Source organism: Nerophis lumbriciformis, linkage group LG12, assembly GCF_033978685.3.
Source record: "Nerophis lumbriciformis linkage group LG12, RoL_Nlum_v2.1, whole genome shotgun sequence".
NCBI classification, from domain to species: domain Eukaryota; kingdom Metazoa; phylum Chordata; class Actinopteri; order Syngnathiformes; family Syngnathidae; genus Nerophis; species Nerophis lumbriciformis.
The window spans coordinates 30,775,580-30,790,707 of NC_084559.2; the positions used below are offsets into that span (position 1 = coordinate 30,775,580).

At 37.4% G+C, this 15,128-nt stretch overlaps 1 protein-coding gene across 4 annotated transcripts in view; it reads right to left on the reverse strand.

The window, feature by feature from the left end:
* Nucleotides 1–11,553, reverse strand: part of ap1b1 (adaptor related protein complex 1 subunit beta 1) — a 42,537-nt gene extending 30,984 nt beyond the window's left edge. For 2 of the 4 annotated variants that reach the window (XM_061986337.1, XM_061986335.2), the window contains exons 1-4: nucleotides 11,227–11,486; nucleotides 3,917–3,977; nucleotides 766–871; nucleotides 547–682 (exon numbers count right to left, since the gene is read on the reverse strand). In XM_061986337.1, the coding sequence (XP_061842321.1) occupies nucleotides 547–682; nucleotides 766–871; nucleotides 3,917–3,977; nucleotides 11,227–11,253 (330 nt within the window). In that variant the 5' untranslated portion in view covers nucleotides 11,254–11,486. The other 2 variants (XM_061986336.1, XM_061986338.1) reach the window with 2 other exon arrangements.
* Nucleotides 11,554–15,128: the final 3,575 nt, after the last annotated feature.

The window sequence follows — 15,128 nt, forward strand, 5'->3', positions numbered from 1 at the left end:
CTAATGATTGATATAACGTTTGTATTAGTTTATGTTTTTCTTTCATTTTGGAAGTTTTTTTTTGTCAAAAATAACTTTGGATTGGAATAGTTGAGGTTGTGTAACTACACCCTTGAGTAGGTCAATAATTAATTACAATATTGAGTTTGATACAGTAGACAAAAAATATTTTTACAGTGCCTAAAAAGCTAGAATGAGAAAAAAAACAAGCAGGACTTTAGTTTATTGAGTTCATGCAAGTCTTTCATATACCCGGTATAACTGCCACGTTATATATACTGTAACTGCCCAAGATAATTTTTATTGCATTTCAGAGGTTTAATTGGAGTTTAACTCATTTATATATAATTTATATGCCAGGATTACAGTCTGTTATAATAGTCAATGGGGTGTATTCTATTCTAACAGTGATGCAGAAAAACACAATGCAACACATGGGAACACATGTAATGCCTGTTTTCTGATAAGGAACTCCTGTCACACAAATGGTGTATGTTGGGACTGATTAGGATGCATCATTACACAGAACAAAAAATACTTATGTACCTTGACAAAGGTGTTTACAGCCATGATGGCCATGTCTGGCTGACTCTTGGCATAGTTCATCAGATAGAGGTAGACCAGTTTTTTCAGTTCCAGGTTGTCTGTTTGCATGCAGTTCACAACATCGGGAAAGAGGGCACTGGGGGGGGGGCAACAAAATGCTTGTAAGCAACCACAGACTCAACTTTTTCAGTGCGTAAGTTTTCAATCACCGTCGCTCACCTGACATCCTTGCCAACTGTCATAGATGCAATAACCTTCTTCACTGCCTCCTTCTTTTTCTCTTTCTTATCACTGTTCAGCTCAGCCTTCAACTCAAAGATCTCACCTGTATGCATAATAAATGATGTGAAGGAATGATTTGAATCATAAAACATTAGTATTGTAATATAAATGTCATTATTTAAAGACAGTTAATAAAGATTTTATGAAGAAAGATTATCCTATCGGAAGAAAGGGTTGTGTTGGGTCTTAACGTTTCACCGCACACATTATAAATGGACCACATTAAACATTGGACAAAACTCCAGGATGAGGACTATCAGTAAGAGAAGAAGCTGCCTGGAGGACAGGAGAAAATTACAAAAAATCTATTTAACAGATTAATACAATTTGTGTTTCTGTAAAAATGTGCATTGAAGGGGCTAGTGAGAAAGAGGCAGTAAACCAGTAAGAATACAGACCATGAGTGAAAAGCATTGGGAACTAGGGCTGCATGACATAAAAGAAAAAAAAGGATATTGCGATTTTTTTTTAACCCTGCAATTATGTGTGATACTGTATATATTACTATAAATAAAATATAGGAGGTTTCACCGGGTGTCTTGATTAGCACTTTGTTATGCTGCACTTCTGTCATCATAAACCTGTACAGAATTTACCTCTATTTTTGAACATTAAGTTCGGCTTCTGTCTGTATTTTACAGATCTTCTTATTGTTATATTTTATTACTTGTTAATATTGTGCTACGCTCTGAATACATATTTCGTTATACTATGTGCAAATGGGAATTGAATGGCAATAAATACTTTTGAACCTTTAGGGCTCTCCATCTTAAAATGGAAGATCCATCCATCTATCCATTTTAGCCTATCCCAACTGCACTTGGGCGGAAGGCGAGGTACACCCTGGACAAGTCGCCACCTCATTGCAGTAAAATGGAACATTCAAGCGTAATCAATATAACATAATACAATTATAATAATATATTACTATTATTAATTATATTAAGTAACTGTTATGAGACTACTGTTTTGTGTGGGTATCAAATATTGTAGATTTTTCTCGACATTACGTAATTTGTAATACAATTGTCTAATAAATAGACTATATAAACGTTATCCATATATTTAAAGACACATCTTAATGTTTTGTTTATTATTAGTGTTAACATTTAAAAAATAGCTATGGTCCACAGGGCACCCGCGCATCATCAATTGGACACCTTCACTTGACCTAATATGCATTTGAGAGTTTGTAGTGCAAAACATGTATATTAAATGACAAAATTACCAAAATATAGCATTATTTAGAGTAACAATAGTATTCACGTGAAAGAGTCCTTCAATGCACAATAACATTTCCGCTTTTCTTTGATTCATACGCACGCACAGTTGCATGTGGTGCACGTCTCCCCAGAACACGAAAAGTGTTGGCACTCGACGGAAAAGGGCCCTAAGACTCTGTTTAACACTATGGCTAGCCGTTAGTCTTGCTAGTGGAACTCCAAAGAGATGAGCAAAAAATAGACAAGGGAAAATATTTTTAATGCCAGCAAACGGGGTTGGTCGGCTTGGTCATAGAGCTCTGTGCCCATACACAATAATGTAGGCTGCTTTACAGGGCTTCAAGACAAGCCACTGTTCAAGGGATATTTTCCATGTTAAAGCAGAGTGGAATGCATAGAGTGTCTCATTGCCTGTTCACTTTGTTTTGTTCAAGGACAAAAGTACACCCTGTGTTTTTATTTTTGCAAGTAGAAACACAAAATATCTTATTTGGTTTCCATGGTGGGAATATGTGCCAGGTACGTGAAAGCAGACATGGTTAACTTACAGTTTTGATGGCGTGAAGCCCAAGCAAATCCGCTTGAGAGGGAATGGACAAAAGCACTGAAGAGTGGGACCATTGAAAGAAAACGCGCCAGACTTTGTAGGGCACGGTGTTCTCTCCAGCGCTGGTATTACTAATGTTTGCACTTACTCCATTTGTGGAATAACTTCAATTTTAGTCTCTTTGCCTTATTCAAACAATCTATTAGAAGAAAGAAACCTGGGAGAACATTGCCCTTTAAAAGGGGATATTCAAACACTGCTGTTGCTGTCCTGCTGCCGCAGGCTGTGAATTTGCTTGATTTGATATGAAGCGGAGCCTACTTTTTAAATGTTAATATAGCCGACGATCCCCTTCATTTAATCATGGCAGTCAAAATCGTGATTGTGATTCAAATCTGATCCCCTGGGCAGCCCTGGGCATTCTGTGAACTCTAAATAAAGATCGCTCCACAAAAGTAAACCACCACAGTCTATGTCCAGTTATTTCCTACACTCAAGCAGCAGAAAAGCAATCCTGCATTAAGCCAGTGCTTCTCAAATATTTTCTGTTGCGCCCCCCCAAGTAAGAAGAAAGTATTTTCTGTCTAAGGTACACTTATTAATGATGAAAAAGTATATCTATCTGCGATTAATCGCGATAAGTTTTGAGTTAACTATGAACAAAATGTGATTAATCGCGATTAAATATTTTAATCATTTGACAGACCCAACATATATTCATATATATTATAGTGTCTTCAAAGTGTGTTGTTTTTTTAACCAAAATAGGGACTTTGTCGAGGCTACAACCAATTATTCATGTTTCCATTGATTCTTATGGGGAACTCTGCTTCAGTATACAAACTTTTGGAACGACGAACCATGTTAAAGAACCAATTAAGTTCGTAAATCAAGGATCCTTTGTACATTAAACTGTCTTCTATGAGTGCATTTCACTAAAATAGGGACTTTTGTCAAGGCTAGAACCAATATTTCATTTTTATATTGGTCCTTAAGGGGAACTCAGTTTCACTATACAAACTTTTCGGTTTATAAACCATGTTCAAGAACCAATTATGTCCGTAAATTGAGGTTCCGCCGTATCTATGCATGCTATTCTCTCACTATAGTGCTTATCTTGTTGGTGCTGCACTTTCATGTTATAGCTTCATTCCCCGCCAGCATTATACACTTTAAAATGAATTATTGATATTAATAAATGGATTCAGAACGTTTACATCTGCATCGCGATGCCTCTAAGGATATAAAGATAGCTTATTTTCTACCCCTGGCTGAATAATTTAAAAGTTACAAATCAATAAAAAAAAAATATTCTGACCTTTCTTGGTGGTGGTGAAATATTTGGAGTCTGTCATCTTGGATCCAAATTGTCGATTCTCCTAAAAAAGAAAAGAAATGAAAAGGATGAAGCGTAAATATTTTCCAGTGAGGAAACTTGGCAGCTTGACAAAAGCAACAGGGAAAACTAAAAGTGCCATCACATGGAAATTAAAGGACGTCCTGCATTCTGCTTGCACACTTGAGCACGTGTTTGTTTTCAAAATGAGAAAACAATGGATTTTGCTGAAGACAACATTTCTAATCTTCTAAGTCAGCAACTAAATGGCCAACAATCATTCTAGAACTGAACTGACTTTAAATAACGTCCTCTTGATGTTTATTTGTTCATTCAGTATGTCAATATTGAGTCATCACTGTTTATATCACTGTTTGTGTTAGGCAGCAATTCTCAACATGGTGCAAGTTCCAGTTGGCAAAAGATGTTTAAACCATGTTTACAATTTAATTTTTTGGGTTTAATTCTCTCAAAGAAAAATCTGGGTAATCTCTAATAATATTGGCTAGCACAGCACATATTCTTAAAATGAAAAGCAGTCCTGGGGTGCCCTGAAGCAATGTACATCAGGCTCATACGTGTTCTCACTGCCACCTCTCCCTTGCTCGATTACCGAAAGGATCAAGAAATATAGAAATATATACACGTGTGGTGCATGTATATTAGAGGTGGGGGAAATATTCGATTTTTAGATGCATCGCAGTCCTGACATAAAAAAAATTATAAAATCAATTAGTAAACATCAATAATCGATAACTGTTTTTTTTTTTGTAAATAAAGTAATGCAGACAGTTCTAAAATTTGGCTGACTGCAGCAAACCACCTCATCGAAAGTTCCGACAAGCTCCTTTATTACAGGGCACTTATATTCCAATTTTGCACACATTTCCATGAATTGAATAAATGTGATAGGAATTTCTTATTACAAATGCACTGTTTTTAAAAGTTGCAAGTGATAAACACTTGTTTAGAGAAACAAAAATAAATTTAAAACTACATCAATATACATAAATTAAAGATGCATCAATCGATTTTTAATCGAATCGTAGCTCCTGCATCATAATCGAATTGTGAGGTGGCCAGAGATTCCCACCACTAATATATACAGTATGTGCACTAAAAACAGTACAAACAGTAAAGGTCTGAATCTTTGGGCACCTCACGATTACATTCCGATTTTTGGGGGGGACGATTTGGTTCAGAATCAATTCAACACCGTTCTCAAAAAATATTATTTGGTAAATAAATTATGATATAACCTTTTCAAAACAGGTCACAAGTACAAGTTACAAAAGCGCCTCTTGGCTGCTGACATACAATTTAAATGTGCAGTGTTGGTCTAAAAAAAAATTATATTCACAAAAATCACAATATGTTAATCAAACTAATAAAACAAATGAAAATAGGGAAACTTCAACCCAACCCCAGCTTTACAATACTTGGAGTGGACGTACAAATACAATACTAAAACAATTAAGGGACACCAAAACTTAATAAAAGCAACAGTATTAACAATATTTATTGTTTTCAATAAAAAATGGACTCTTAAAAAAAAAAAAAAAAATGTACAGTACATATATATAAAATTATTATTATTCTTTTAATTATTATATCAAATACAAATCACAAATTGGATGTCAATGGATTTTTTGAGCACCCCTAATTAATAGATTTAATCAGTAGAATCATGTTAAAACCAACAAAACTTTTTGATGTAAACTGAAAAAAGCAATACAATCATACAGGGTAAAAGGTTGTCTCTTGATTTAGATTTTTAATCTTTTAACTGGTAGCAACCTGCCACAAGTAAATTACTAAATAATAAACACTGCTGTATTACACTAATATTGACAATTTCTAATGAAAATGTATTTATCACAGTGGTTCTTAACCTTGTTGGAGGTACCAAACCCCACCAGTTTCATATGCGCATTCACCGAACCCTTCTTTAGTAAAAATAAAATGTTTTTTTTTTTTTAATTCAAGACAAAGTTATATGTTTTTGGTAACACTTTAGTATGGGGAACATATTCTAAGTAACAAAGACTTAATTTAGAGTTATTTGGTTAGGGTTAGGGTTAGGGCCAGGGTTAGAGGGTTAGGGTTATAATAAGGCCATGCCGAATAAGGCATTAATAAGTACCGTATTTTTTGGAGTATAAGTCGCACCTGCCGAAAATGCATAATAAAGAACAAAAAAAAACATATACAAGTCGCACTGGAGTATAAGTCGCATATTTGGGGGAAACTTATTTGATAAAATCCAACACCAAGAATAGACATTTGAAAGGCAATTTAAAATAAATAAAGAATAGTGAACAACAGGCTGAATAAGTGTACGTTATATGACGCAAAAATAACCAACTGAGAACGTGCCTGGTATGTTATCGTAACATATTATGGTAAGAGTCATTCAAATAACTATAACATATAGAACATGCAATACGTTTACCAAACAATCTGTCACTCCTAATCGCTAAATAATATTATTTGACATTTTACGGTAATGTGTTAATAATTTCACACATAAGTCACTCCTGAGTATAAGTCGCACCCCCGGCCAAACTATGAAAAAAACTGCGACTTATTGTCCGAAAAATACGGTACTTAATAATGACTAGTTAAGAGCCAATATGTTACTAATTTGCATGTTAATAAACAACTAATTAATGGTGAATATGTTCCCCATACTAAAGTGTTACCATGTTTTTTTACTGGTGCACAAAATGAACCGTGCATGAACATCACCTTGTTCAAAGAACAAAACCAACACAGTGCATAAACTCACAACAAATTACACACCTGCAAATCAGTGTGACTTCTGCTGTTGCCGTATCCGCAGTAAGCCGATAGGGAGACGTTTTTATTTACACGATGAGTCGGGTGTGTCTTGACCTCCGCCGAAACCCTGAGCCCGACTCACCGAACCCATAGGGTTCGATCGAACCCAGGTTAAGAACCACTGATTTATCATCATACAAATTAGGTAAAGAGGGAAGGAAGTAATTAGGAAATGTTCTTAATGATGTAAAGGATTAAATTAACGTAGTTGTTGAACACTTAAGAACTACCATGAATTGTTTATTGACTTAAACAAGTTGAAAAACTTATTCGGGTGTTACCATTTAGTGGTCAATTGTATGGAATATGTACTGAACTGTGCAATCTACTAATAAAAGTTTAAATCAATCCAATTAATCAATCAATCAAACCAAATTGTGGGAATAGTGACGCAAACCGCTCAGAGGGAGATGTTTTCTAGCATATATTTTCTGATTATGATCAGCTGTATCCGTGACAATTAGCGTCATGGGTAAATGATTTAATATATTAACACTAAATTGGTCAGAGTGTGTGAATGTGGGTGTGAATGTTGTCTGTCTATCTGTGTTGGCCCTGCGATGAGATGGCGACTTGTCCAGGGTGTACCCAGCCTTCCGCTCGAATGCAGCTGAGATAGGCTCCAGCGCCCCCCGCCACCCCGAAAGGCACAAGCGGTAGAAAATGGATGGATGGATGGATGGATGGAGTTGTTGGACACTCAAGAACTACCATAAATTGATTAACGTAGACCCCGACTTAAACAAGTTGAAAAATGTATTCGGGTGTTACCATTTAGTGGTCAATTGTACGGAATATGCACTGTACTGTGCAATCTACTAATAAAAGTTTAAATCCATCAATCAATCAATCAAACAAACCAAATTGTGGCTGATTAAGATCAGCTGTATCCGTGACAATTAGCGCCATGGGTAAACTATTTAATATATTAACACTAAATTGGCCCTAGTGTGTGAATGTGAGTGTGAATGTTGTCTGTCTATCTGTGTTGGCCCTGCGATGAGGTGGTGACTTGTCCAGGGTGTACACAGCCTTCCGCCCGAATGCAGCTGAGATAGGCTCCAGCGTCCCCCGCTACCCCGAAAGGGACAAGCGGTAGAAAATGGATGGAGTTGTTGGACACTTAAGAACTACCATGAATTGATTAACGTGGACCCCGACTTAAACAAGTTGAAAAACTTATTCGGGTGTTACAATTTAGTGATCAATTGTACGGAATATGTACTGTACTGTGCAATCTACTAATAAAAGTTTCAATCAATCAATCAGTCAATCAATCAATCAAGCCAAATTGTGGGAATAGTGACGCAAAACGCTCAGAGGGAGATGTTTTATAGCATATATTTTCTGATTAAGATCAGCTATATTCGTGACAATTAGCGTCATGGGTAAACGATTTAATATATTAACACTAAATTGGCCCTAGTGTGTGAATGTGAGTGTGAATGTTGTCTGTCTATCTGTGTTGGCCCTGCGAGGAGGTGGTGACTTGTCCAGGGTGTACACAGCCTTCCGCCCGAATGCAGCTGAGATAGGCTCCAGCACCCCCCGCTACCCCGAAAGGGACAAGCGGTAGAAAACTTATGGAGTTGTTGGACACTTAAGAACTACCATGAATTGATTAACATGGACCCCGACTTAAACAAGTTGAAAAACTTATTCGGGTGTTACAATTTAGTGATCAATTGTACAGAATATGTACTGTACTGTGCAATCTATTAATAAAAGTTTCAATCAATCAATCAGTCAATCAATCAATCAAGCCAAATTGTGGGAATAGTGACGCAAACCGCTCAGAGGGAGATGTTTTATAGCATATATTTTCTGATTACGATCAGCTGTATCCGTGACAATTAGCGTTATGGGTAAACTATTTCATATATTAACACTAAATTGGCCCTAGTGTGTGAATGTGAGTGTGGATGTTGTCTGTCTATCTGTGTTGGCCCGCGATGAGGTGGCGACTTGTCCAGGGTGTACCCCGCCTTTCGCCCGAATGCAGCTGAGATAGGCTCCAGCGCCCCCCGCCACCCCGAAAGGGACAAGCGGTAGAAAATGGATGGATGGATGGATGGAGTTGTTGGACACTTAAGAACTACCATGAATTGATTAATGTAGACCCCGACTTAAACAAGTTGAAAAACTTATTCGGGTCTTACCATTTAGTGGTCAATTGTACGGAATAAGTACTGTACTGTGCAATCTACTAATAAAAGTTTCAATCCATCAATCAATCAATCAAACAAACCAAATTGTGGCTGATTAAGATCAGCTGTATTCGTGACAATTAGCGTTATGGTAGGGACGGCGTGGCGCAGTGGAAGAATGGCCGTGCGCGACCTGAGGGTCCCTGGTTCAATCCCCACCTAGTACCAACCTCATGTCCGTTGTGTCCTGAGCAAGACACTTCACCCTTGCTCCTGATGGGTGCTGGTTAGCGCCTTGCATGGCAGCTCCCTCCATCAGTGTGTGAATGTGTGTGTGAATGGGTAAATGTGGAAGTAGTGTCAAAGCGCTTTGAGTACCTTGAAGGTAGAAAAGCGCTATACAAGTACAACCCATTTATCATTTATAAACTATTTAATATATTAACACTAAATTGGCCCTACTGTGTGAATGTGAGTGTGAATGTTGTCTGTCTATCTGTGTTGGCCCTGCGATAAGGTGGCGACTTGTCCAGGGTGTAGCCAGCCTTCCGCCCGAATGCAGCTGAGATAGGCTCCGGCACCCCCCGCTACCCCGAACGGGACAAGCGGTAGAATATGGATGGATGGATGGATGGAGTTGTTGGACACTTAAGAATTACCATGAATTGATTAACGTGGACCCCGACTTAAACTTAAGTTGAAAAACTTATTCGGGTGTTACCATTTAGTGGTCAATTGTACGGAATATGTACTGTACTGTGCAATCTACTAATAAAAGTTTCAATCAATCAATCAAACCAAATTGTGGGAATAGTGACGCAAACCGCTCAGAGGGAGATGTTTTATAGCATATATTTTCTGATTATGATCAGCTATATCCGTGAGAATTTGCGTTATGGGTAAACTATTTAATATATTAACAGTAAATTGGCCCTAGTGTTTGAATGTGAGTGTGAATGTTGTCTGTCTATCTGTGTTGGCCCTGCGATGAGGTGGCGACTTGTCCAGGGTGGCCACGGCACCCCCCGCCACCCCGAACGGGACAAGCGGTAGAATATGGATGGATGGATGGATGGAGTTGTTGGACACTTAAGAATTACCATGAATTGATTAACGTGGACCCCGACTTAAACTTAAGTTGAAAAACTTATTCGGGTGTTACCATTTAGTGGTCAATTGTACGGAATATGTACTGTACTGTGCAATCTACTTATAAAAGTTTCAATCAATCAATCAAACCAAATTGTGGGAATAGTGACGCAAACCGCTCAAAGGGAGATGTTTTATAGCATATATTTTCTGATTATGATCAGCTATATCCGTGAGAATTTGCGTTATGGGTAAACTATTTAATATATTAACAGTAAATTGGCCCTAGTGTGTGAATGTGAGTGTGAATGTTGTCTGTCTATCTGTGATGGCCCTGCGATGAGGTGGCGACTTGTCCAGGGTGTACCCCGCCTTCCGCCCGAATGCAGCTGAGATAGGCCACGGCACCCCCCGCCACCCCGAACGGGACAAGCGGTAGAATATGGATGGATGGATGGATGGATGGAGTTGTTGGACACTTAAGAATTACCATGAATTGATTAACGTGGACCCCGACTTAAACAAGTTGAAAAACTTATTCGGGTGTTACCATTTAGTGGTCAATTGTACGGAATATGTACTGTACTGTGCAATCTACTGATAAAAGTTTCAATCCATTAATCAATCAATCAAACCAAATTGTGGCTGATTAAGATCAGCTGTATCCGTGATAATTAGCTTCATGGGTAAATTATTTAATATATAAACAAGACATCTGTGTTGGCCCTGTGATGAGATGGCGACTTGTCCAGGGTGTACCCCGCCTTCCGCCCGAATGTAGCTGAGATAGGCTCCAGCATCCCCCGCGACCCCGAAAGGGACAAGCGGTAGAAAAATGGATGGATGGATGTTATTTACTATATTCGTCTTCAGCGAGCATTCGTACTGTACTCAAGTTGGCCACACACGATACTCATAAGGTCGTTAGCTAACCAGGCTTAGCTGCGGAAATTGAGCAGACAACACCTCCAACTGCCTTTAAGACTATTATGTGTACATTTAAATTGTTTACGAACCAGCTCGGTGTGTCGCTCACTTGAGCTGGCAGGTTGTTCATGCAGCCTAATAATGGAATTGATGTGTTCGCTAGCATCACACTGCCGTGTTAGCATAGCAGCTGGCACTGAACGAGACCAAAATAAAACGACGCATTTAACTGAGAAGTTTGTTCAACTTCTGCTCTGTGTCGGCTGTTTGCATCCAGGCATTACTTACGCATAGTTGGTTGGCCCATTCCTGCATGTTTACAGCGTCGGACGGAGGGATAGCTAAGTGCTAACGTTAGCTGCTGTCAGTGTCAGCTAGCTACTTCTTCTCCAGCGAGCTCCGCTGAGACATGACCTTCCGAGCACAGGCTTAAGGAAGCCTTCGCCGGGATAGTTAAGCTCTTAATCTGTCGGCCTATTTTTAAAATGTACACAGCGAATTAGCGCGCACTCTGGATTTAGAATCGAGACGTAAACACAGGAATTGGGGGAGACATCTTACCGTGACAGTCGTAGTTGAATGAACTGTGTGTAATGACGATTAAACTCCTCCCACTTGCTTCACTTCCGTCTTTACTTTATTTATTTTTTAATTTACTATACGTCATGGGTGTCAAACTCAAATACAGAGTGGGCCAAAATTTAAAACTGAACAAAGCCGCAGGCCAAGGTTGAACAAATTAACCTTTTAATCAAATACAATTTAAATAAAAATTGAATGCCTCTTTTCTATTTGCAGCCTTCTGAGGTAAATATCAACATTAGCTTTTTCCACAGGCTAATACATTTGAAAATAAAATAACAATGAATAAACCAACCATTCAGGACTTTAAACTGCTCAGTTTGCAACACACTGATCTAATCTGATGTGCCCAAGCCAGATACCTGGCATATTTTCTTGGATGCTAGTTCATTAATGTCGGGGCTCAGGCTTTGAGCTGAGGCAACCTTCATTATCGAACGAAGGTGTTCTGCAGTCATTATATCTTGTAGTCCACCCGGACCACAGTCTTGGGGGCGTGCCTTAAAGGCACTGCCTTTAACGTCCTCTACGAGCTGTCGTCACGTCCGCTTTTCATCCATTCTAACAACGTGTCGGCCCAGTCACAAGATTTGTGCGTCTTCTGTACGCACACACGTGAATGCAACACATACTTGATCAACAGCGAAACAGTTTACACTGAGGGTGGCCGTATAAACAACTTTTACACTGTTAGAAATATACACCACACTGTGAATCCACACCAAACAAGAATGCTTGTATATAATCGGCGGGCCAGCTCTAGTGTTAATGTGATATCGCCTCAAGGGCCAAGTGAAATTACACGGCGGGCCAATTTTGACCCACGGGCCAGAGTTTGACACCCATGCTATACGTGTACAGCTCTGGTAAAGGCTACATTCGCACCCACCTGCACAAATGTACTTCAAAATGTAACAATCAAAATATATATATATAATATGCATTAGTTTGACCATTTAAAATCAACGATAATAAAAAAGGAGATGCTTGGAAATAGCATCAAAATGCCCCACAAACTTGGAAAAACGCGATTCAAAGCGTTACTTTTTGGTGTAACCATCATGAGCGTTCTGTTCGGGTATATTTCTTTTATATTTTGATAAATCATCATATTTATGTATTACTAAATTTAAATAGATATTGATCAATATTTAAGCTGTGTGTATTTGATTTCAGTTTGCTTTCGACATCTTATTTAGAATTGTAGTTGAAACTTTTACAACCTTGCGTTGCGCTCATGATGGCGTAACCAAACTAGATTTCATTTAATGATCTTATTTTGAATATTTATTCCCTTTTTTACATTTAGTATATTTAAATATAATGTGTTGTATGCTTTTTTTCTTTTTGGAACATGTACTATACATATAATACAATAAAGTCCCATATAAAATTATGTTTCTAGCAATACTTTAATTTTGCCTTTGAAAGTAACACTCCAATGTCCATTAGTGGAGCTGTACACATACATAAAAAATGTTCATATTTTTTATTATTATTATTTATAAATATTTAATACTCCATCTGTATTTGCTTTTGTTTTTCTTTCCTTAATGTTGAAAGTGCCTCGACTTTTGTGTGAATTATAAATGCATGTTTGTTGTTCAATAAAATAAATGACAAAAATAAATTAAAAAAAGATGTGCATGTGGGATGATGGTAATATAGAATTTTTGTCAACATTATGATGGTCCAAGCTAAACATTTTCTACATAAATGTCGATTTATGAAAGTAAAACCTACATTTTCTAATTGGCTTAACAATTTAAAATGATGAATTCAATCTTGGAAACTTATTAAAAATACAAAAGCCCTGAAATTGATTTCGTTATTGCAGACATTTAAAGTGATTTAGATAAGCCTTTTTTCCTTTTTTTATTATTATTTTTTTATGTTCGACTTGTATTTGCTTTGGTTTTCTTTACTTTACATGTTTTGCAAAAGACAGTATTTGCTCAATTTGGATGTTTGAAATTGTTGAGATTTGTTGAAAGTGCCTTGGTTTTTATGTACATTGAGAATATATGTTTGTATGTACATTGTTCAATAAATAAATACATACATAAACTTACTATACATAAAATACACCAGGAACGTTTAATCACCGTATCAAAATAAAAAAACAATATAATATCATTTTCTGGTGGTCAAATTGTTTGACTCTTTCCGAGAAGTTCTCTGCCCTTTAAAGCAGGGGGTTATTCGGGGGGGGGGGGGGTTCGGTTATTTTTTATTTGTAATAATAAGCCGTTTTTTCCATTTTGTTACTGCAGTCGGACCGGACGTGACGCATGACACTATTTTTGCGAAGCCGGAAGTTTGTGATTCGTTCGAAAAGAGACGTTTTTCACATGAAAAGTGACATAAAAAAAATAAAAAAATGTTTTATTTCTTTGTCATACCCGGTCCAAAAACATTAACAAAATGAAAAAAATGTCTTACAATAAATTATTATCAATGCAACACCAAGTAAATATATTTGTACGTGAAATTTTTCAAGATCCTTTACTATTTTGTCCCTAAGTCGTATAATCACAATAAAATACGGAGAAAATAGTTTTGCAAAAAAATATATTTATTAAATTCAACAATAGGCTTTTAGAAATACTGCAATACAGTCAACTAATAACAAATAATGAAATTATTCTCCTAAACAATTGTTAAAGCAGAGTACACTAGTACCTCAACTTACAAACTAAATTGGTTCTGAGACAGAGCTCTTAACTAAAAACACTTGTATGTCAAATCAACATTTTCCATTAAAATCTACTGAACACCGATTTAGTTGGTGCTTGCCTCCCTCAAAACAACACAATTTTAACATGCAACATACCTTTAAAAAAAAAAAATACTACTTCTAGATAATAACTATTATTATAAAATATTATTTAAAACATTACAATAGAATGTACCACAAACAACTACAGTAGTTTCATGAACAAATGTAATACTGATTTACAGCATTTACCTTGGAGAGTGGACTTCCACAGTATCTCCTTCCAGCTACTGTACTTTTCTGTCAAACACACCATCAGCAGCATCTCCATATTTTCATGGATAAATGTCCGCTGTTTATATATAATTTTAACGTTCTTGGCTGGCGTTAGACTCATTCTGCTTCAGTGTGGAGCAGACTAGCAGTGATACGCTTCACTAATTGGCAGCACACTCGGCTGTACTCCGGCGGAAGGCAGGGTACACCCTGGACAAGTGGCCCCCTCATCGGAGGGCTCATAGACAAAGACAGACATTCACACTGGAGATAGCTTATAGTGCAGTCAATCAACCCACGCAGTCATGGGGAGAACATGCAAACACCTCACAGAGAAAGACCCCAAACCCAGCAATCGAACTTAGGACTTTTTTGCTTTGAGGCACGAGCGCTAACCACTGCTCCGCCATGCTGCCTCAATGTAACAATGTGAACAACAAAAATCATATTTCTGATAATCAACGCAGAAGAAAACTGGAAAATATTGATCACATCATATTTATATCGATCCAACACTGATACTACCCTTTGGATCAATACAATCAATACCTATATTGCTCTGCCCTAGTTTTTAAAGTGTGCCACAATAAGTCACCCATCAGAGAATGTATCACGC